We start from the raw sequence: 24,147 nt of genomic DNA, 5'->3' as shown, positions 1-24,147 counted from the left end.
AAGAGGGAACCTGAACACTAGAGAGAAGGTGAGGCCCCAGATGAAAGTACCTTGGCTCCTCTCTGACCCACGTAGGGGCTGTAACTGAGCCGGATCGGCCCTGGGAAGAATCCTGCCCTGCCTGTCAGACTCTGAACCCCTGGGAATTCCAGGGGCCTCTCCCAATTGTTTGTGCTTTACACCCTGTCCCTGCTCACTGTCCATCTGCAAAGGCTGGTCAAACACACAGACTTCCTGGGAGGCCTGGGTGCTATCCCTGCAAACAAAAGGTCATTGAGATGGAAGCCTCAGCTCAGCCTCAGAGAGGATTCTTATGCAGCCTTCCTGGGCCTCCCATCCCCATGAATGGAGGATCCTGGAGACCAGTCAGCCTGCCCAGCTGCTGCACCCTCCTGCTGGGCAGCCTCAGGAGAATAAACAGGGTTTCATTCGACCAATCAATCAACTGGCCGGAGTCCATCTGTACTGTGTGCCTCTGAGGGCCCAGTCAGCCTTGTGTGACTAGCCATGGTGGAGGTGTCCTCCACCTTGCTGAGATGGCACAGCCTGGATGCAGAGAGACAGGCATGAAGCAACTGAGGAGGAAGGTGAGGAGGTGAAAACTAAACATGATAGTGTACGGCTCAGGCTTCTGGGCTGCGGGAACTTTGACAAGAAAGATCACCATGGGCTGGAAGAAGCAGTGCACTGCAATGAGAAGAGCACATGCTTTGGACTCACGTGGGCCTCGGTTTAAATTACAGCTCTACTACTTACTAGCTGTGAGACAGTAAGCACTAAATCTGTCTGAGCCTCAAGTTTTCTCATCTGGAAAACAGATATAATCTGTTTTGCAATATCAGAGCAATGAAGGAAGATAACACCCATACAGTATTTAGTACTCTGCCTCACACAGAGTCAGTACTTAATGAACGACACCTATTATTACTAGTGAGGGTGAGCTTTCTGGAAGAGGAAGGGCCTGAGGTGAGCAATGGACCATGAATAGGATCTAGACAGACAGAAGAACAGGGATGGAGCTGGAAGCACTGCAGAGGCTCACAGGTAGGAGTGAGTGAGCTGCAGGTTTGGGACAGGAAGAGTCCAAGTCTGAGTGGAATGGGGGTTCTTGGGAGGGAAGGCCAGGCTTAGCTGGCAGGAGAGCAGGGGGTAAGGACTGTCAGTGAAGAGCAGAGCTGAGGGGACGACAGGCAAGGGGTCTGGATTTGACAGTTTATCTTCAGGAATCTTGTGGACTCCCAGTAAGGAAGACAGAAATGGTTCTCCCTCTAGCTAGACAGCATCTCCCTGAGCCTGGAAGAGCGCTGGAGGAAACTGACCTGGGCAAGCCCCTCTCTGCTTCGGGCCTCACAGCCTCCTCGTCTGTAAAGTGAAGTGGTGGGCCACTTCCAAGTGGGCAACTTTGGGCAAATTACTCAACAAATCCAAATTTCTGTTTCATCCTCTGTGAAACGGGGCTGTATTACTTGCATCAGCTGTGAAAATATAGTGATTAAAGCCTCATGCAAGCCTACCTCAAAAAAAGGCTTTCAATAAACATCAGCCAATATTAGTGATATTAACAGTGTTATGAAAATATTATTTTATACACATATTTTTTTTGGCAGAGGAAGATTCGCCCTCAAACAACATCTGCTGGCAATCTTCTTCTGTTTGCTGAGGAAGATTCACCAAGCTAATATCTATGCCAGTCTTCCTCTATTTTGTATGTGGGTTGCTGCCACAGCATGGCTGCCAAGGAGTGGTGTAGGTCTGTGCCTGGGATCTGAACCCACAGTCCTGGGCCACTGAAGCAGTGGGTGCCAAACCTAACCACTAGGCCATGGGGCTGGCCCCTTTTATTTTATATATTTTATAAAGTTTTACAAGTAATATCTGTAAGATAATATACACAAAAGGTATATCATTAAAGTAACATGCTACACATGAAACAAAATTCTGAATATATACAGGTCCTGAAAAAAGCAGTGGTAAAACTATGCACGATAGGCTGTGTGTGAGTTTAATATTCATTTACCTTGTTCATTAGTCTAGGGGTTCTCTGAGTACCTACAATAAGAGCTTAAGAAAAATGTACAGGGTAAAAATTGAATATCCAGAAAATTCTATCCATTTCCTTAATTTATTTAGCTAATTAGGGGGCAAAAACCTTGTGTAATTAACAACAGTCAGTGACAGTACCTACTATGTACTAAGCATTTGATACGTGCAAGGCACAGCACTAAGTGGTTTTTCTCATTTAATAGTTACAGCAATGGTGTGAGTTAGGTCAATCATCATCCGCTTTGCAGATGAAGACTCTAAGGCTAAAGAGGTTAGGCAGCTTTCCCAAGGTCACTGAGCTAACAAATGACACAGCTGGGAGGCAAACCTTGTCTTCTCAGGCTCCAAAGTCCTTACTACCCTGATTCCTGCCAATGACGTGAAAGCCTCTTAGGCAGACCCACTGATAGCGTCACAAGGAGAGAACCACTGATTGCCTTAGGACGACTCTGGGCCTGCGACCCTTGCTCAGAAGGCAGGAGAGGGAAGCAAGCAGGACATAGAAGAGCCTCAAAGTTCAAAAGTGAGATTTCTGAGAAGACATTTTAAACAGGACAGGGACAGAACAAGAACTGTGAGGCAAGCAGCTAAAGTGAGTCTTGTAAACCTGGTAACATACTAGCTTGACTGTTTTCAATATTCTTGGATTTCTCTCTGTTCCTCAGTTTCCAGGAAAACTCCTTGGGAAAAAAATCCAGCTGGTTCCAGCCATGCTGATAGGATTTGCTTTACAGCCATGACTGAGCTGGGATTTTGGAGAAGCAGCACTGGGCCACAGGAATGGTGGCTGGCAGACAGAGCCTGACAGCTGTCTCTGCTGCGGGGCCCTGGGGGACTGCAGCTCCGTGGCCTACACTGCCTCGGTGGCGGTGGCTGGATCAGTGCCCAAGAACATCCTGGCACACACAAGGTAGGCACTCAGATTGGTTCCTAACCTTTCTCAGCAATCAGAATGGTGGCTCATCATATTAATCTCTTCCCACCCCCGCCCCCGACTCCCTCCCCCTAACACAGCTGCCACTGCTATGAGAATAAAGACAAAGCTCCTGACTCCAGCCTCTAGTGCCCTGCAATGTCTGCTGCTTCCCCAGGCTCCTGGCACCCCGCTCTGACTTGCAGTCCCATCGGTCTTTTTCAGTCCTTCACACTTGCTATTGTTGCTCCTTCCACAGGGTCTTTATAAATAAAAGTTCCTTCTGCCAGGAAAGCTCTTCTCATCCTCCTTCACCTGGGTTAACTCCTCCTCTGTTCCTTCAGAGCTCAAGCTTCCTCTGGGAAGCCTTCCCTGACCAGAGGAAATCTATTCGAGGCACTTAGGATTCTCTGCACTGCTCCTTTGCAGCGTTTGTCACAGTTGTAATTTCACATTTGTGTGATTAATGTCTGACTAGGCTTTAAGCTCCACGAGGTGAGGCCTGTACAAATTTTTGGCTTACCACTGATTCATCAGGGCCTAGCACTGTGCCAGCACATCGTAAGCACTATTTGTTGAATGAGTAAATGATTGAACAATTCCCCATTTAATTTTTTCAAAGGGAAGTCAGTCTTCTTTTTAGAGGTTTAGTATGACTGTAAATAAGTACTAACATTTGCCTAGCTCTTTACCATTTACAAAACACTTATACAATATTCAATAAGTATTAGCTAACTATTTATATGAATAGCGATGAACACTAGAATGATGGTCTGCCACCTCCAAATCTCACAGTATTGTGAGACAAGGACACAGATAATCCATCCCAATAGAGGGTGTTAAGTGCGATCACAGAGGAAATACAGGGTACTATGGGAATCTACAGGTACTTGGAGGGTTAGGCAAGGCTTCCTGGAAGAGGGGACACTGATGACCCAAAGGAGGAGTAATTTTCCAAATGAGAAGGGTTCACCTGCCTGGAACTCTCACGAGATCCTGGGAGGGTGATCAGACAAGTATCAGCAAAGATATTTTACAATTGAGGCCACTGAGGAAGCTAAGGGCCACATAGCCAGGAAGCAGCAGGGCCAACTAGAGGCTGGACTCCTTTTCAGGGACATCCCTTCTCCACCTGAGCCACCTCGGTAGGCCCTGGCTATTCTCTGCTCATGGAATTGGCCAAATGCCTGATTCTGCTGGGCTTCTGGGCAGTTGACCGGCTGCTTCCACAACCACCCATGAAGTTCAAAAAAAGCGGCTAATCCAATCTTCCCCAAGTGCCTTCCATCACCAGGGAGCAATCAAGCAGAGATTCGGTAGGTGACACACCTCAGAAAAGATACTAGGTCCTGGGTCACTCTGCAGAACTGCTTGCCTGGTGAAGGGCCACTTGAGCAAGCATTTCAGTGTGTGATCTGGACCCTTCCTAACGGACTCAGTTTTCTCTGCAGAGCTTAACATTGGGAACTGTAATTCAAAGTTCTCAGTGGGAACCCCATAAACAAGACTTGGAAATTCAGACTCAAAAAGGGAGGTTCTATGACTTATTAAGGGTCACAGAGCCAGTTAGTAACTGGGTCAGAAGTGGAACCCAGGACTCTAAAAATCTTGTATTCTTTCTGTAACATTATGCTGCCTTCCAACATCCTTGCATTCAAAAACCTGTGTGGGTTACATCCTAGCATTCAAAAAATGGCGTGATGATCTTAGGGAGCTCTCACTACAAGCATCAAATTACAACAGTGATGCCAGTTAGGCCCTGACCTTTGGTCTAGGAAAAAGCTTTTGCTGCAATCTGCTGCAAGCCACAAGGATATTTACATATTTACTGGTTAAGAGAGTTGGATGTTTTGGCTGCTCTGATGCCATCATTAATGTCTTCCCATCCAGCCAAAATGATACAACAATCGATAAACAGACAGCCTCTCTGAGGCCCCGAGACAGCCAAATGTATTTACCAGCCAGAGGTTTTGTTAATTAGATAAAGTCCCTGGATCAATGTGCAGAACATTTACCTATGCTGTAGCTAAGCACATTCTGGACACCTTAATCCTGGCACACGGACAGCAAGTGCCTCAAGCCCCAAGCTGGGGCATCCAGGGACAAGAACCAAAGCAAGTCATCAATGCAAAGCTAGAATAAATGTGTTTAGCCCTCAACAAAACCCAACCCTTTCTTCCTTCCTGAACTACAAACCAAATCAGACTTTTTCCAAAGTCATCTAGTAAACAAGTCTGGGCTAGTATGAAGTCTTTTATTTTCTAAAAGCATCAAAACAACACATGAAAACAATCTTTAAACTAATGATTGAGATTTTGTTTGAGAGGCAGCATGGTAGAGCGGGATGAGTCAGAAAGACCCATACATTCAACTGCCTAGTTGACATTTTCACTTGAATATCTCACTGGCATGTTAAATTCACGATGTTCAAAACTGAACTCATGGGGCTGGCCCGGTCATGCAGGGGTTAAGTTCGCATGTTCTGCTTTGGCGGCCCGGGGTTTGCCAGTTCAGATCCTGGGTGCAGACGTGGCACCGCTTGACAAGCCATGCTGTGGTAGGCGTTCCACATACAAAATGAAGGAAGATGGGCACGGATGTTAGCTCAGGGCCAGTCTTCCTCAGCAAAAAGAGGAGGATTGGCAGCAGATGTTAGCTCAGGGCTAATCTTCCTCAAAAAAAAAAAACAAAAAAAAAAAACCTGAACTCATAATCTTTCCCCCCAAATCCATTCCTCTTCCAGCATCCTCATCTTAGTGAATGGCAATAGCATCTATGCAGTAGATCACACTAGAAAACTGAAATTCATTCTCTTCCCCCAAACTACCTATCCAATTCTATTCATTCATTCATTTATTGAGTGCATTTATTGAGTGTGTAGTATGTAGCGGGCAGACAGATGGTCTGTCTGACCATCACCAAGTCCTGTCTGGCTTACTTCTTCCATCTCTGCTACTGACGTCTTAGTCCAAATCACCAGCTGCCATCCTCCTCTCCCATCTGGACTACTCCAGTTGCTTTCAACCAGTCTTTCTGCATCCACCATGGCTCTCTATCAATCTGTTCTCCACGGAGCAACCAGTGATCTTTTAAAATTACAGATCTAGATCATGCCACCGTGTCTTGTCTCTTCTCCATGGAACAATCAGAGTGATCTTTTAAAATTACAGATCTAGATCATGTCACCGTGTCTTTGTGTGTGTGTGTGTCTCTCTCACACACTCACACCCAGGCTTAAAATTCTTCAATGGTCGCCCACTGCTCTTCGGATAAAAATAAAAATTATTAGCATGGCTGACAGACCCAGTGTGGTATGGCCCTTGCTTAACTCTCCAATTTCATTTCGTGCCACTCTCCCCATTGGTCTTGAGAGTCCAGTCACATTGGCCTTCTCTCAATTCCTCCATTTCTTCACATCTTTTCTTGACTCAGGGCATTCCACCTACTGTTCCTCTAACTGAACGTTCTTCCACCTTTCTCTTCATCCTGCAGAGTTCACTTCAATCTCACATACTCAGAGGATTTCCCTACTGATACATACCACCTCCACCCCTCCCCTACTCCAGGTTAGATTCCCAACTGTCTTGTACTTCACTCTTTAAAAAGTTTTATTGAGATATAATTCACATAGCACACAGTCCACCCACTAAAAGTACAGCTCGATTGTTTTTAGTAAATTCAGAGTTGTACAATCTTCACTACTAACTCCAGAACATTTTCATCATCCCCAAAAGAAACTGGACCCATTAGCAGTCACTCCCTATTCCTCCCCACCTCAACCTCTCCAATCCCTGGCAATCACTAACCTACTTTCTGTCTCTATGGATTTGTCTATTCTAGACATTTTACATAAATTGAATCATATAATATGTGGTTTTTTGTGTCTGGCTTCTTTCAGTTAGCATAATGCTTTCAAGATTCATTCATGTTGTAGCAGGTCATCAGTACTTCATTCTTTTGTATTGATGAGTAGTATTCCACTGTATGGCTATATCATATTTTTATTTATCCATTCACCAGTTAATGGACTTTGGGGTTGTTTCCCTCTTTGGGCTATTACGAATAATGCTGCTATCAACACCCACGTACAAGTACATTACTGTACACGTTTTCGTTTCTGTGGGGTATATACCCAGGAGACTTGCTGGGTCATAAGGTAACTCTAGGTTTAACATTTTCAAGAAGTGCCGATTGTTTTCCATAGTAGTTACACCATTTCACATCCCCACCAGCACTGTATGAGGGGTCCAGTTTCTCCACATCTTCACCAACACTTGCTTTTATGTCTTTCTGATTCTAGCCATCCTACTGGGTGTGAAGTGGTATCTCATTGTGGTTTTGATTTGCATTTCCCTGAAAATGACTAAGGTTGCGAGTGCCTTTTCATGCGCTTATTGGGCATTTGAGTATCTTCTTTGGAGAAATGTCTATTCAGATCCTTTGTCTATTTTTAAATTGGGCTATCTTTTCATTGTTGAGTTTTAAGAGTTCTTCATATATTCTGGATTGAAATCTCTTATCAGATACCTGACTTGAAAATATTTTTTTCCATTCTGTGGGAGGGCCTTTTCACTTTCTGGGTAGTTTCCTTTGAACACAAAAGTATTTAATTTTGATGAAGCCAAATTTAACTTTTTTCTCCTTTGGTTTCTTGTGTTTTGGAGCCATATCTAAGAAGGCTTTACCTAACCTAAGGTCATGATGATTTACTCTTAGATCTTCTTCCAAGAGTTTTATGGTTTTGGCTCTTACATTTAGGTCTATGATCCATTTTGAGTTAATTTTTGTGTATGGTGTGATGTAGGGATCCAACTGCATTTTTTCGCATGTGGATATCCAGTTGTCCCAGCACCGTTTGTTGAAAAGACGAATTGTACTTCATTTTGAAGTACATAATTATAATTGCCTAATTAATCATCTGGCTCCCAGTTAGACTATAAGTACCATAAGGGCTCTGGCATCACTCTTGTAATTGGATGCTTGTAGTAAGAGCTCCCTAAGATCATCACACCATTTTTTGAATGCTAGGGTGTAACCCACACAGGTTTTTGAAAGCAAGGATGCTGGAAGGCAGCAAAAGGTTACAGAAGGAATATACGATTTTTAGAATCCTAGGTTTCACTTCTGACACAGTTACTAATGGCACATAGACAGCAGTGCTTCAAGCCCCAAGCTGGGACATCCAGGGACAAGAACCAATCTTGTTCCTTACTCTATCTCCAGCACTCAGCCCAATGCCTAGTGCCTAATAAGCACTTATAAATATTGGTTGAATGAATGATTTGTTAATTATAAACACTCTACAACTCTATAGTTTATGGATATCATCATCTCCATGTTACTTAGGTTCATAGAAGGTAGGCAACTTGTGCCTTGTTTCGCTGATTCTTAATTTTTTTTTTTTCAGGGATACATTCACCCTGAGCTAACATCTGTTGCTAATCTTCCTTTTTTTCCCCTCCCCCAAGTCCCAGTACATAGTTGTGTATTCTAGTTGTAGGTCCTTCTAGTTCTCCTATGTGAGCTGCCACCTCAGCATGGCTACTGACAGGTGGTGTAGTTCCATGACCAGGAAGCAAACCTGGGTCGCTGAAGCAGAGTGCGCCAAACTTTAACTACTAGGCCATGAGGGCTGGCTCGCTGGTTCTTAATTTTTGATTCATGTGCTCTCTCCTCACCTGGGAAGGTGGTTAATGAGTTCCTCCAGGGCACCGACTGCTTCTCCTTCCTCACTGTGTTGCCACCAACACAAATTCAACTCAGAGCAAAGCACAGAGGACAGGCAGGACAGATGGCAGACTGAGGGACAAATGGACAATGCCCTCCATGACCAGGTCGCTACCTATCTCCATCCCTCCAGGACTCAAGACTGTGATCTAGCAACACCAAACAGCATCTCACAGCACTGATCACACTGTGTTGCCACGGTCTTCCTCATACTCCTTCATCGAGGGGAGGAATCATGCCTGGTCCGGTGTCCTCTGTGCCAAGCACAGGACACAGAACATGACAAGTGCTCAGTAACTTTTCATCAAATGAACAAATGAATCCTGGAGAGAAAGGGCAGGCAGTCTGAAGTCCAAGATTTATACCATCAGGCTTTCTTCATTGGAGAATGTTCAGGTTGATGAACAACCCCAAGTTAAGCACTCAGCAGACAGGCTCAGCTCCCTGCTGGGAGAGAGGAAATGGGTGGGGGTATTGTCTTTCACTCAAGTTTGCTCTGAAGGAAATGTGATCTCCACCAGGAGGACAGGAGGCCTTACTTCTCCCAGTCCTCAGAGTTCCTCACACGGCTCAGCCTGAGCCTGGACAGATGTGCCTTCAGTCTGCCCTGTGCCCTGGTTTCGGGTGAGTGATTCCTGATTCCAGACGCCAGGCTCGGCTTTAGGCTGCAGCCAGGAGTAGGGCCACCTGCTCATGCAACTGACAGGTGGAACAGGGGACCTCCACTCCCGAAGAACCAGAGTTGAATGTCCTAACAAGCTTTAAGTGCCTTGGAGAAGGAAGGGAATGGGTGCCACATAGGGAGAGAGGAGCAGAGAAGGAAGGAAAGAAGAAGGGACCCAGGTCCCTCTGATATAGCCAATGGGAGTATGGAAATAGGATTCTGCCTGCTTCAGGTATGCTGAAAACTCAGTAAAAAGCAACTCTCCTCAAGTTCCACTGTGGTGGAGAACAGGGTAAGATATGTGGGGAATCAGACCTCGCCTGTGCCCTGGGGAAGCACACAATCCAGTGGTTGAAGGTGAAGGCTAGCTCACAACCTTCTTAATATAAAGAACAGAGGCTGGTGAGTGGCAGATCCTGCCCTGCCCCTAGAGCCAGGCAGGCCCACACCACACCTGGGGGGTTAGCTCCACATAAAGCAGGTCAACGATGCCCACACATCAGGGTGGCTGCCCAGAGCTGCTGGCTTGATCATCTCATACTCTGTAAGGATTCCTGATCTGTCCCTGATTCCGTCAGCATGTGAACCTTGCTGGTCTTCCTGTTCATGGACAGACTGCTTCATTCAGCCCTGCTTCTTTCACCGGACCTTCCACTTCTCTTCTAGAAAAGGATTCCTCTCTTGCCACAGGCAGACAGGGCCCTTCCTGGATGAACCTCCTACCCTCCCAGACCAGAAGGGAGGTGCGGGACAAAGCAAGGGGAGACCATGCCCAGCTGGGAGGAGTCAAGGAAGCCTTCATAAGGGCCCTAGTGCTTGCGCTGAGCCTGGAAGGCTGGGAGGAATTAAGCAGAGGGTAATGAGCAGAGAGTACAGAGGGCAGTCTGTGTGGAGGGCACGTGCCCAGGACCCAGAAACTGCAGGTTACAGAGTGTCCTTAAAGAGGAGGATGAAGCACCTCCCCTCTGAGCAGAAGAGCCTCAGGCTGCTGCCCTGCACTATCCAGAGCTCTCCCAAGGCTCTGGGACTGCAGAGGGTAGGGGTCATCAAGGCAGACACACACAGCACAGAGCCTCAGAGAGGGGAAGGGGGAAGAAAGGGAGAGGACAATATTATTCACCAGGTCTGAGTTTTATTCCAAATACTGATATCACTGACCACACTGATCACATACATAATGACCCAACCATATATACACTATGTCTTAAGTTTTTTTTAAAAATTGAGAGCGGGGGGGCTGGCCCCGTGGCCGAAGAATATACAACTTTGTACCAGGGGGCTTTGGGGAGAAAAAGGAAAAAAAAATAAAATCTTTAAAAAAAAAAAAAAATTGAGAGCGGGACTCTATCCTGCTATAGTCAGGTCTGCTGGGCAGAGCTAACGGCAAGGACACACAGAGAAAGAAATTAAGAGCAGCATGAAGCACTTGTGCAGAGTCTAGGGCACAGAAAGGCTGAATACGGACCTGCTGCAGAAATTCCAAAGTTTCCTTCTAGTGAGGATGGTCAGGCTCACCCCACCCCCACCAACTCTAGGCCTAGTTCTGTTAGCAGGAAGAACTGTAATTGATAGGTTACACATCTGTTTCCTTGAAACCAGAGCCTGGGTCACCCCTGCATCTCCAATGCCCAGCAGAGGCCCACTCATTCATTCATAAGCAGGAACTGTTTGGGGTGAGAAGGAGGGAAGGAAGGAAGGATGTCCTAATTCAGGCCTTCATCGCTTGAATCTTTTTTTTTTAAAGATTGGCACCTGAGCTAACAACTGTTGCCAATCTTCCTTCTTTCTTTTTTTTTCTGCTTTATCTTCCCAAACCCCCCGTACATAGTTGTATATCTCAGATGTAGGTCCTTCTAGTTGTGGCATGAGGGACACCGCCTCAACGTGGCCTGACGAGCAGTGCATGTCTGCGCCCAGGATCCGAACCGGCGAAACCCTGGGCCACCACAGCGGAGCGCACGAACTTAACCACTGGCCACAGGGCTGGCCCGCTGAATGCGCCTTATTGAAACAGCCTGTTAACAGACCTGCCTTCAGCCTTTCCCCAGTTCAGTTCATCCTTCAACCTTCTGAATGACCTTAACTGGGTAATTCCCCTGCTCACAAACCTCCCATGTCTCCCCACTGCTTATAGGTTAATTCAAACTCCTTACTGCAGACATTCCAGGCCTTGCTCATTCCAGTTTCTCTCAAACCACCTTCCCTCTTTCCCCACACCTTGCAACCCTGCACCAACCCCACCTCAGCAGCATCTGCATGTTCACTGGGCCCAGCAGCCAGCAGCAGCTCCTGCACCCTGCCTTTGCTCAGCTTGCTCCCTGATCTTTGCTTCTGGGGGAGTGGGGAGGAGCGCAGTGGGGAGATTGCCAAGCTGAAGGGTAAGGTCTATGCCTTGCTCATCTTTGACTCCCTCACAAGGGATAAAGGGAGATTCTGACTGAGTCATGACTAAGGGAGTTGGGACAAGAGGAGGCAGGGGAAAAGCAGGTCAGAGACTGGGGACACACAAGAAAGGCCCCTCGAGACTCTATCCTCACAGCCAAGAATAAATGTTCTGAGTCATACACACAACATAAATTCAATGACTTTCTGTATGCCGCACACAGGTGTTTAACTGCTATTAAAAAATGTGAATTTGAAAAAGCTAAAATAATCAACACTTGGTGGCTCAAGAGAACAGGGTAAACTCAGCCTGCCTGGGCGATGGAAAGGTGGACTCACAGCACTGCTGCTCTGCAAATGTGCTGCCCACGCTGGGCTGCAGGAGGAAAGCAGCAGCCCGCAGCCCTTAGCAGTTACCAACCGGTGAATCCAGGGTCAGCAAAGGCCTGCACGGAGGGGGCACAGCCTGTTTCTGCCCCCTCGCTCCCTTGTTCTGCAGCAGAAGGAAGTGAGGCTCATCTCCTTCTGGGGGAATGAAGACGCCATGCACAGCCTGCAGTTATAAATGGCTCTTATAACAACAAGCTGACATCTGTGCTTGGTTTTTAAGATGCATCATCACATGTTTATTAAACTATTGCTCCATCATATTTATTTGGCTAAGAAACAACTCCCAGCCCATACTTCCAAAAGTGGTTTATTAAAAACTAAGCCTTGAACATTAATACTCAAAAGCACCCTTGAGAATCAATAGTAATGCTGCAGATCAAATGAAAGGGAATCAAAGCAGTAAGTCTTGGTGGGGCCATGGCTGCCTTTCTACACTTGCTTATACGTTCAGGCAGCTGAAGTGGGGAAGAACACCAAGGGTGTGTGGCACTGGGTGCAGGGATAGCCATTCCAAACACCTGACTTCCTGTCTAAAATGTGGATGTGGTGGCAGGGAAGGGAGGGTATCCTATGGCGAAGGGCCACAAAGGACAAGATTAGGCCCAGGGGGGCCACTAGTTTCACCAATAATAAAATCTCTGCCCCTCACCAACAGCCCATACTGATGTCCTATGCTGGCCCCCATCTGAGCATCCATCCTGGACACAGACTCTGTCCTGCCCCTGGCACCAGGCTAAGCCCCACACTGAGTCCAACCGCCACCCCAGAACAAGCCTCAAATCCAACCAGCCAGGGGCCAGAAGGGGCCCAGCTGAGCCAGGGAGGCTCAAGAAACACCGTCAGCCCCTGCGCAGGGGCCCACAGGCTGTGCACCCCAGCACTGCAGGAAGGTCTTTCTAGCCCCAGAACACCTGGCAGAAAGGTCTCTTCCAGCTGCCTTCCAAATCCTCAATCCTCTCCATGGGTGCCCACCTGCACCCCATCCAGGCAATAAGCAACAACACGTGGCCAGTGCCATAGAGAAAGAAGAGCAAATTGGAAGATTGAGTGAAGAACCCACAGAATGTGGAGGGACTCCAAACCACGCCCTGCGAAGAACATGACAGTGGAAAGATCCAGGGATGTTTGGGGTCAGAAAAGATATGGGGGCTGACTCTCTACCTTAAAATATCTAAGAGTTGACCTGAGCCAAGGAGCCCAGGTGACTCAGTGACTACAGGGAAGTCAAGAGTTCAGCTCCCAGCTTAGCGTGAGGATTTCCTCCAAGGCAGTCATCACCAGAGAAAGGGGCGCACCCCATGGGGCCCTTCCTGTGCGGGAAGGAAGGGCCTGGGGTTCGACACTCACCTGCGGACTTCTTGGACATTGTTGGCGCGAGCAGCTTCCATCAGGGCTGCATCTGAAGAGAGAGGGGGCACTGGTCAGATCCCTGGCCAGGACCTACCCCTCAGGACTGCTTGGAGGGCCCAATAAGACAGCGGAAATGGAAGCACTTCAGAAACATGGGTTTATGGTGATGCCAAGGTATAAAAAGAGAAAGCTAATCATCCCCTGCCCAAGTGGTATCCACTGTTAACAACCTGTCTTCCACATCTTTCTACAGAGAGCCCAAACTCTTAACTCCTCTCATCATCCCGGGATCCAGAAGTGCTAGCACCATGTGGTACCCAGAGTAAACGCTCAGTGTGTGAATCCCTTCACTCTGCATTAGCTATGCAGCCCTGTATAATATGTTTATGTGACCATCACTGCTGTCACTAATCATTCCCCTACCTTGCTCCACTCTCCCAATTACAGTATCTCAGCCCAGTTTTGATTCTCGATGTCACAGGTCACAAACTCAGTGGGACAGACACAATGGGGAGGAGCAGGCTGGGGTGTGAGGCCCTGAGAGAGGAGACAGTCTCAACCAGGAGTCAGGAGACATGGGTCCAACACACCTGCCCCCTAATCACCATGTGCTGGGGCAGCCCTTTTCTGTCTCAACCCAGTTCTCTGACTATAAGGCAGAGGCAATAATCCTTGCCCTGCCAGCTTCACAAAGATGCTGAGATGAAATGACGGTTGAAAAATCTGCAAACTCCCCAGTGCCACGTCCAGCAAAGGCAGACTCAAAACAGAGGGTTCCAATCCCTTAGCAATCACCAGGCCTAGCAGAAAGGCAACGCTAAGTTTGGCCTGGGCAGCCTGCAGGCTATTGGCACCACCTTGTGGCCACAAAGAAAAACTGCCTGACTTAGAAAAAATCTCACACGTCAACAGCAGAGGCACAATTCTTTCAAATATGCAGTCCAATATGAAGTGCTCAGGGAGCACTCTGCGCTCAGCTGGTTCTGAACTCCATTGTTGGGCAGTGGACAGACTCACACCCAACCCTGCCTCAGGGAGCCCTCAGTTCAGCCAAGGGACACCCACTGAAACCTGGAACAGGGTGGAAACAAGAGGATCCAGACGCAGAAAGACCTGAAACATGGTGGAAACAACAGGATCTGGAGGCAGAAAGACCTGGGCTCCAGTCCCAACTCTGCCACTTACTTGCTGTATGACCTGGCCAACTCACCTAACCTCCTGAGCCTCAGTTTCCTTATCTGTACAAGAGGGATAAGATACCCACCTCGTTGTGCATATGCAAACCAGTTCTGTGGTTCAGATATACGCATATGCCTCCTGGCCTAGATTCCAGGGCCAGGTCTTTCTTGGTTATCTTCCTCGACTGTTCTCCAACCACACACCCAGGCATGCTTGGGCGGCCCCAAGCTGGAAGGGGAAGAAGCCTTACTCAGATATTGCTGTAGCCACTCTCCCCTCGCATTTCAGAAACAAGCGGCTTCTGCAAGGTCACAGACTGAGTGACGAATGAGCTGCAATCAAAACCAGGGCCTCCTGGCTCCTAAATCTACTACATTGTATCTACTACACTACACTGAGGGCCTCAGGTCACAACTCCAAGTCAGGGGACAGGTAGCCAGCCAGTCAGAAGGGTTGGAACTGGTCATGGTTGGGGTCATTATCTATTTTGGTAAACAGATCCTGGTCTCCTTGCTGGGGTTCACGGGCCACAAAGTCCAGTCCAGAGTCCCCAAGAACCTCGAAGGCAAGACCTTGGATGCCTTCCTCCAATCCACCTAAACACACTGGCCTCAGGACATTCCTGTTCACCAACTTTCCACGGCTCTCCACTGCCTACAGGAAAAATCCCAAACCCTCCAAACCCCTCTGCCTGACATCCAGATCCCACTCCACCTGCTCTCACCTCATTCCAAAGACCCCCCCTGTCCTCCAACCAGGCTGGCCAGCCTGTTAGCCCCGGCATACACCAATGCTGACCTGCGACTCCCTTATCTTCATTCCCTGAAGCCTTTGCATGGAACACAATCCAACTTGAGACACATTTACTGAGACCTACTAAATTCCAGATACTATGGTGGACAAACAATGCGAAGGCATTAGGGAAAGGAGCTGGTATCAACCTGAAAAAGATAAGATGCATTCCCTGCTTTCATGGAGCTCACAGTGTCACTCTCCCTTTCATCTCTTACCCTATCCTTCAGAAGTCAAGTTCAAATTCCCCATCCTCCAGGGGTCTCCAATCTTCCGGGAAGACTTTCCTGACTGTGCTGGGCCTCTAATCCCCCAACAACAATACTCAGATCACTCACTAGACCCACAGGCCTAACTGCCTGCACTGACTCTTTAATTGACTTGTTAATTTAGGAGTTCCACATCTAGCCCAAACCAGGCACTCAGAGTGTATTCAAAAAAATGCTGAAAGTTACAGAACCATAGCTTGCCTAAGCTAGAAGAACCCTTAGTCTCTATTTCAACAGCCTTGTTTTGCAGATAAGGAAACAGAGGGCCCGTGAGGAGGAGTGAGAGTACAAAGTCATAATGGGAGTGAGAGGTAACCAAACAAGACCCCAGGTGCCCTCATTGCCAGTCCACGGCCCTTCCTTTATAGCTGGCCACATCCTGCTGAATAAACAAATGAATGTCACGGGAGTACCCCATCTTGTTCCAAAGTCTCAGAGCACGGAATCTATGAACACCGTATCTGAGTCTCCTCCCTTAGAGCCTGAGTGGCTGGACTCACAGAGGCCAGAAGTCTGGCTCTCTGCCCACTCTCCTAGTCCCTGCTCAGCTCTATGCACCCAGGTGAGATGCCGACCTGCGTCAGCCAGCACCCATGGCTGCTTTGGGTCTCTACTGAGCTAACTTCCTTCCGCCAACTGCCCTACATGGGACAATCATCTCACGTCTGAGACCAGGCACAGCAAATCCCTGGGAGACTGAGAGACAGACCCAAGCTGCTGAACTCCAAGAGAAGTCAGAATAACAGCACTGTAAGAGTACTGAGAAATCACCCTTCACTGAGTACGTGGGGAAACTGAAACCAGAGAGGAGCAAGGCATGAGCAGTGGCAAAGACAGCAGTGAAGCCAAGGTTCTTCTTCCTTTCTTAGGCCACCTCAGGGATGCAACTACTGTAAACCATCTGGTTGTTGCCCTTAAAACAGGCGGCAGTTTCCTGGAGACCTCTTAAAAGAGGAATTGGACCAGGCAGAATATTAGAGCATAAAAGAACCATGCCCTAATTTTAGATGTTTAGTCCCATGCTCCCATTGTACAGACAGACAAAGTGATGACCAAAACAGGGAGGCTGTCCTATGATGGGAAATGATACAACTCAGAGAGGCTGAGCACTCCTGTGCAACACCCTGCCCTGGGACCACATGATGTCTGGGGTCCCTCCAGGACTGAGGCTCTGGCAGTCTAAATCTATAAGCAACTCCCACCCTCCAAAGATATGAAGTCAGGATATTCCTCCCGCCTCTCCCTTCCTCGAACCCAGACTGTTCCGATAATCACCCTTGTTGGATGGGCTCTTGCTGTAACAGTGAACCACCAGCGCCGTGGCCAGGGCCCACATGCCCAGTCCTGCCCTGCTGGGAACACCATTCCAGCTGTCCTGTCCTGGGAGTGTTTCTTCGGGGATAGGAAGGCGTCCCCAGGTGGCGGCTGCGAGGCACTGGGTCTCGGTGCGTCCTCCCTGGCGCCCCCCGGTGGCTGCCCCTCCTCTGGTGAGTAAGGCCGGCGATGTTCCAGGGCGCCCCCCGACGGCCGCCCTCAGCCACTGCGGCTCCCCGCGGCCCCCGGTGGTTACACTCAGGCCGGAGGCACCTCCATGGCTCCGGAGCGATGAGGACCTAAGCAGCTGGAGGAGCCGCGGCGCCAGCGCTGTTCTTCGCAACACCGTGGAACCCAGCATCGTGACAGCTGCTTCGATTACCTCCTGATGCCGGCCCCTGTGCTGGCCACGTCCAACATGGCTGCCGCGGCGCGTTCGAAGACGCCGCGAAAGGGGTGGAATTACGCACTACCTCACGGGAGTGGTAGTCCGCAGCCCTAGATCTTCCCGCAGCTAGCGAACAAATAAACTACACTTCCCAGAAGGGTGTGGAACTCGTGTCACAATGACTGCCGACTTACAGGAGCCCAGGGCATGATGGGAAATGGAGTTCGGGCGGTGGGGGCGTGGTGAAAAGAAAAACCAAGGTGGGGCGTGGCGATTAGAGTTAAAGTTCGAATCCCAGAGCCTCTTTCCAAGTTTAGATTAAATATGCGATGCAATTTCTGACTAGTGTAAGTTAAACAAGGATCTTCAGAAGAGGCTTATTATGAAACTGATACTTATTTCTTTCAGCCTATTTCTCTTTTCAGCCTGGGACAGCTTTTCAAAAAGAAAGATGTCTAGGGTAACCGGTGCACCTGAAATAGGAATTCCTTTTATTTTCTTACACAGACTTCCTTTCTGTGTGACTGAATGTCACACAGCTGACTCCTGGTCTTGCTTTTTCACTTGTGTTATTTTCAAAGTGCTTTCACGTGGGCTGTGTCATCGCATCCTCATGGCAGCTCCGTGCGGGAAGCTGGGCAAGGTCCATTATTCTCGTCTATAGGGAAGGGAATTTAGGCTCACAGGTGAAAAGATTTCCCAATAAATCAATAAATAAAGCTCAGGTCTTCCAACTTCGAGCCCAACACCTGCACCCCCATCTCGCCCCCTGTTTTCCAGACTGAACCCACAGACAGACAAAGCAGGGAGCTCTTCTTTATGCCAGTCTTGTCTCTTATTCCTGCACTTCCTTTAGATCTCTGCTCCAACTTTACATTGCCAGAGCCTTCCCTGACGAGTTATTTTAAAAAGCAGTTTCCCTTCCCCCATCCCTCTCATCCTGCCTAATTTTTCTTCACAGCACTTACCCCTGACATACTAAATATTTATTTGTTTATTGTCTTTCTCCAGCAGAACGTGAGCCCCATAAGACAGAGACCTTGTTTTTTCACTTTTATATCACTAGCACCCAGAACAATGTCTGGAACAAAAAGCCTTGCTCAATAAATATTTGCTCAGTGAAAGGATTACCCCCACCTTATTAACATGGGGGAATGAATATAAGCTTCGGAGTGCAGGCAGACCTGGATTTCAATTTTGACTCTTTCATTTACTACATGTGTGACCTTGGACAAACTCCCTTATCTCTCTGATTGTTAATTTCCTCATTATTATAAAAAATAATAATACCTACCATTAAGATGATTGCTTGTGTTAAATGAGATAATATGTGGACCACCACCATCCCTGGCTCACAGTAGGTCTTCAAGAAATGGCAGCTATCATTGTATTCCCTGCTCTAGGGGTGGTTGGATTCTCTGCTCTTTTTTTTTTTTTTTTAAGATTGGTGCTTGAGCTGATATTTGTCGCCAATCTCTCTCTTTTTTTTTTTCCTTCTTCTCCCCAAAGCCCCCAAATACATAGTTTTATATTCTGGTTGTGAGTGCCTCTAGTTGTGCTATGTGGAACACCGCCTCAGCATGGCCTGATGAGTGGTGCCATGTTCGCACCGGGATCCGAACCGGTTAAACCGTGGGCCATGAAAGCAGAGTGCAAGAACTTAACCACTCAGCCACAGGGCTGGCCGCTACTCTTAACTTCTCGAGGGCAGAAGTGGAGTTTCTCATTTCCTCATCCCTTAGTAAGGCACTCAGCAAATAGCTGTTGAATGAAGGAACGAGTATTTTTAAAGTATTCAATAGCCAAAGCATTTTGACCTTCTTATTTTGAGAGATGCCCAGGACACCCTGTGTTGTCATCCACTCCATTCGCTATAGTAGCTTCACCCTCCCTGTATTCTTAGAATACTTCTGCCTCCCAGCTCAGGGTTGGTCACAGCAGGAGGAGCGGTCCCTGAGTTCCCACGACCAGGCGGGTCACAAGACAGAGGGCATCTGCTCGTGCTGAGCTCCAACGGTATTGCTGCAGACACTTCCCAGGGCCCTTTGGTTTACTTAGCACTACATGATTGCAGAGTACCCACTGATTCTCTCAATAATGTTGAGAGAATAATTGAGGGAACAAATAATATCCAGGAGGGGTGCAAGGCAGAGCTGAATCACCATCAGCATTTGGTAGGGAGTACCCAGAGGTTAAATGATCGATGTCTGGCTGAGTGGGAAGTAGTGGGGGAGCATGAGAACATCCACAAGAATCAGGCAGGACTCAGAGGGAATTCTAGGTTTTCAATAACCAATTCAAAAACCTCTGGGTCACATTGCTGACATTTTAAAAGTTCTTCCACTCAGGATGTCTTCCTTTGGGTCTTCGCAGAAAGTACGGATTTATGTCAGGTTCCAGGTACCCTACCTTGGCCCTGAGCATCTGGCTCTTGGGTTGGGGGACAGAGGACTCCAGCTTCATTTAGTTTGTAATGAGGTGACTGGGGATATTGGAGTGGGGTTTAGGAGGAGACAGAAAGTGAGGGATCAGTGCAGTTGCTGTGGTCACCTACCTCTGGAGTAGGGTTGGAGGCCGTTCTACAGGCTTCTGGGGAAAACACTTTTTCTGAAAAACAAAACAAAACAATACAATACCGCACGTTTTTAACAAATAAATAAACAGCAGAGAATGAGAGCTGGGATTTTCATTGTTGAAGAGAGGAGTTATAAATAAGGAAAGAGAGAAAGCTAAAATGAACCTTGTGGTATTGGATTGGAATTAGGGGTATCAGTAAAAAGTCATGGTTTTAAAATATATATACAGATAGATCAATGCAGAAATATAGACGTGTAAGTATGTATGGGTTAGGATATTTCATATACTACTGATCTTCATCGCCTGACAGGGTCTAGAAGCAATGACACTCCAAACACTGGATGCACTTAGGGCCCAGATCTAAACACTATTCTACCATAAACTTAACCAGTTCTCCTGGGAGAAATGGTCGCTTCCAGGACTGGGACAGGGAAAATACAAGAGGAGCCAGGAATATCCTGTGTGCTGGAAAGTAAGGAAAAGCTCAAAACCAGATTCAGTCTTGTCAAAAGAACACAGGAGCCAGTGGGAAGGAGTTCCTCATGACCAAAGCTGGAACAATTAAGCAAAAAATAATGATAGCTTGGAGTTTTTTTGATCCATTGGGTAAAACAAATATCCATTAGGCCATACTGATGTAAATAATCAAATAAATAAATAGCTTAATGGGGGAGAAGTAGGGAAAGAGACAGCTCTTCCTTACAGTAGAAATTGCATTAATAAATGTAGAAGGAAGAGGGAAATAGAGATCGCCATTAGGCAAATACCACAGTAATAAATATTTCAGACGAGATCCACAGGTGATGCTCAAATTAGTGGGTAAAAGTTTGAGGACAAACAGGATTTGTATAGTCCTGAATATCTCCTGTAAGATACTTATCAACTACAAAAACCTGATGGTGGAGAAACCAGGCGGACACCAACTTAACCAAGTGACCAAGGTAAACATCGCCAGGAACAAGACATGTAGACATCATGAAAACCTCGCTCCGATGCACCCAGAAGGACACAATATCATTTTTGTGGCATTCTCACCAAGCATACATAATTTCACTCCAATCATGAGAAAACATCAGACAAACCCAAATTTAGAGGCATTCTACAAATAACTGATCAATATTTATACTAGTTTTCTGTCGCCACATAACAAATCATCATAAATTTAGGAGATTAAAACAACACCCATATCTCACAGTTTCTGTGGGTCAGGAGTCCAGCACATTTTGACTGGGTCTTCTATTCAGAGTCTCACAAGCTGAAATCAAGGTGTTGGCCAGCTATATCTGCATTTGGAGCCTCAACTAGACAAAAGTACATTTCCAAGCTCTGCCAAGTTGTTGGCAGAAATAATTTCCCAGCAGCTGTAGATCTGAGGTCCCCATTGAGTAGCTGGTTGTTGGCAGGCAGGTACCTGTCAGCTCCTAGAAGCTGCTGTCAGGTCTTTGCCATGTGACCACCTTCTTAGACCCTCTTACGTTTGCAATCTTTCTCACTTCAGGAAGGGCCCTGTCATTTTTAAGGGTTCACCTGATTAGGTCAGGCCCGCCAGGTAATCTCTCTTTTGATAAATCAAAGTCAACTGATAAGTAATGTAATCACGAGAGTGATAGCTCATCATATTCACAGATTCTGCTTACACTCAAGGTGTGTACAAGTCATGTACACCCAGAGGTGGGAATCTTAGGGGTCATCTTAGAATTCTGCCTACTACGGTACTCTTCAAAAGTCTCAAGGTCATGAAAAATAAGGAAAGATTAAGGAGCTGCTACAGACTGGAGGAGATTAAGGAGAATTAAAACTAAGTACCTGTGTGATCACAGATAGGATCTTGGGACAGAAAAAGGACATTAGTGGAAAAATAGGTGAATTTCAAATAAATTCTATAGTTTAGTTAATAGTATTGTATAAATGTTGATTTCCTGTTCTTGATCACCGTACTATGGTACATAAGATGTTAACATTGGAAAAGTGAGGTGAGGGATATAAGGGAACTTTTTGTACTGTTTTTGTAGCCTTTCTGTAAGTCTAAAGTTAATTCGAAATAAAAAGTTTTTTTAAAAGGAAATATACTTTAATTTTTCCCTCAGAATCAGTTGGTAGATGGGATAGGTAGGGGAAGTAGAGAAGAAACTGACATGTGTTAAAAATATACTATTCACTTATTTATTAGTCCATCAACCAGATATTTATTGAGCATCTACTGGATACCAGATACCATGTTTGGTGATTTACTGGAGTCAACTCCTTGAGGGTGGGGTCCATATCTTATGCACTTATGTGTCCCAAGCACTTCACACATTGTCTGGCACACAGAAGTCATGTATATTCTTATTTAATTCTGACAATAACTATGAGTGGGAATTTGCACCCCCATTTTACAGATGGAGAAACTGAGATTCAGAGAGATGGAGTGACTTGCACATGTCACACAGCTAATGAGTGATGGCTCTAGGATGCCAGTCCTGGGCTGCATGATTCCAGAGCCTCCTTCCATCACATCATACTGCCTCTTTGTTTTGCATAGGTATTATTCAGTTCAGAGTGTTCTACAGTACTAATTAAAATACAAAATTTCCATGTTTTTTTAAAGGTAAAATTCGTGAGTTCTCAAAGAAATTTCATGCTTGCATGGATGCTGGTGTCTAGAGCCCCAGACCCTCTCACGGTATTCCAGTGGAAATCCTTAAGAAAAAATTTTTTCTAGAAATTATATAGTCGATTAACAGTAGCAAAAGACAAAATTAAAAAATAAGGTATTCCTTCAAATATCAGGAGTGATTGATAAATAGTCCATTCTGGTTAGTCTTCGTGAGTCAAAGATCTTTTTAAACATATTTAGCACTGTACCTCGGAGTTAATGCATAGGGTCTGAAGACATAGATTTCACCTCCTGTGGATCCTACTGGCTACTGCCAAACCACCAGCCTCATGCCCGCTCTCCACAGCTCTTCTTTGGAATAACTGAAATAAACTGATTTACTGGTAATAATAGCAACCAAATTTTATTAAGTATTTACTACGTTCCAGCCACTGTACTGAATAACCTACCCGCAACCATCTATTATTTATATAAAGGCTCAGATAAGTTTCCCCCTTGTTTGCTGGGCGTGTTTTTTCCTGTGATCGCTCTAGTCAGTGAAGGCACAATACCCCGACAGCATGTAAACCACATCTGAGAAATCTTGGAGAAACTTATCTAAGCATTTTACAAGAGTAGAAAAGGTTAATAGCTACTGAATGCTGAGTATTTATTCTGAGTCAGGCGCTGTGCTACTAAGCAGCTCACATGAACAAATTCACTTAATTCCTACATTAATCCTATGTGTTAGACACTATCTGTATTCCCGGGTTAGACTCAGAGCCCAAACTCTTTAGTCGTTACACAGCTTACTTTCCTGAGGAAAGACACTGTGTGTGTGTTGTGTCTATGTGTGTAGGGGTGTGTGTGAAAAATCTTCTGCATTATTTTTTCTCAAATACATTGCACACTTTCCTGTGTTAACAAATAGAAGACAGTGAATATAATTTACTCTTTCCCTGATGATCGAGGTTATTGCTATCGCAACAGATTTTTTCATACCATATTGTAAACCTAGAAATCCTGAGCGCTAACCCAAACCAAGCTCAGAAAATATTTTTGCTGAATAAATCTCTTATATCACCTCCTTTTCTTGTCGTCTATCTCTTTCCATTAGAATCGAAGTGTAACATGTGACCTCTGGGCAGAGTAACACGGCTACTTTTTACACTAAGGATGAGAATTTTGTCTATGATAAATCTGCCATTTTAGGTAAGTGAGGAAAAGACTAATTACTTAGTAAATGGTATTGGGACAACTGGGTGGCCAATTGGAAAAAAAGGAAATTGGATTTCTATCTTGCCCCTTCCACCAAAATAAATGTTTACTGAATGAAGAGATTTATTTATTTATTTTTTTAGATTTTAAAAATTTTTTTCCTTTTTCTCCCCAAAGCCCCCCGGTGCATAGTTGTATATTATTCGTTGTGGGTCCTTCTAGTTGTGGCATGTGGGACGCTGCCTCAGCGTGGTTTGATGAGCAGTGCCATGTCCACGCCCAGAATTCGAACCAAGGAAACTCTGAGCCGCCTGCAGCAGAGCGTGCGAACTTGACCCCTCGGCCGCGGGGCCAGCCCCTGAA

At 46.4% G+C, this 24,147-nt stretch overlaps 1 protein-coding gene across 2 annotated transcripts in view; it reads right to left on the bottom strand.

The window, feature by feature from the left end:
- Nucleotides 1–17,965, bottom strand: part of CLPB (ClpB family mitochondrial disaggregase) — a 135,924-nt gene extending 117,959 nt beyond the window's left edge. Inside the window, exons 1-2 of one of the 2 annotated variants that reach the window (XM_008517590.2) lie at nucleotides 16,985–17,965; nucleotides 13,467–13,518 (exon numbers count right to left, since the gene is read on the bottom strand). In XM_008517590.2, the coding sequence (XP_008515812.1) occupies nucleotides 13,467–13,518; nucleotides 16,985–17,384 (452 nt within the window). In that variant the 5' untranslated portion in view covers nucleotides 17,385–17,965. The remainder of the gene's footprint in view (nucleotides 1–13,466; nucleotides 13,519–16,984) is intronic. The other variant, XM_008517588.2, reaches the window with a different exon arrangement.
- Between the last annotated feature and the right edge of the window lie 6,182 nt (nucleotides 17,966–24,147).

The sequence above is a fragment of the Equus przewalskii genome, chromosome 6, assembly GCF_037783145.1.
Source record: "Equus przewalskii isolate Varuska chromosome 6, EquPr2, whole genome shotgun sequence".
Lineage (NCBI taxonomy): Eukaryota > Metazoa > Chordata > Mammalia > Perissodactyla > Equidae > Equus > Equus przewalskii.
This window is presented reverse-complemented; position numbering and strand designations above follow the sequence as displayed.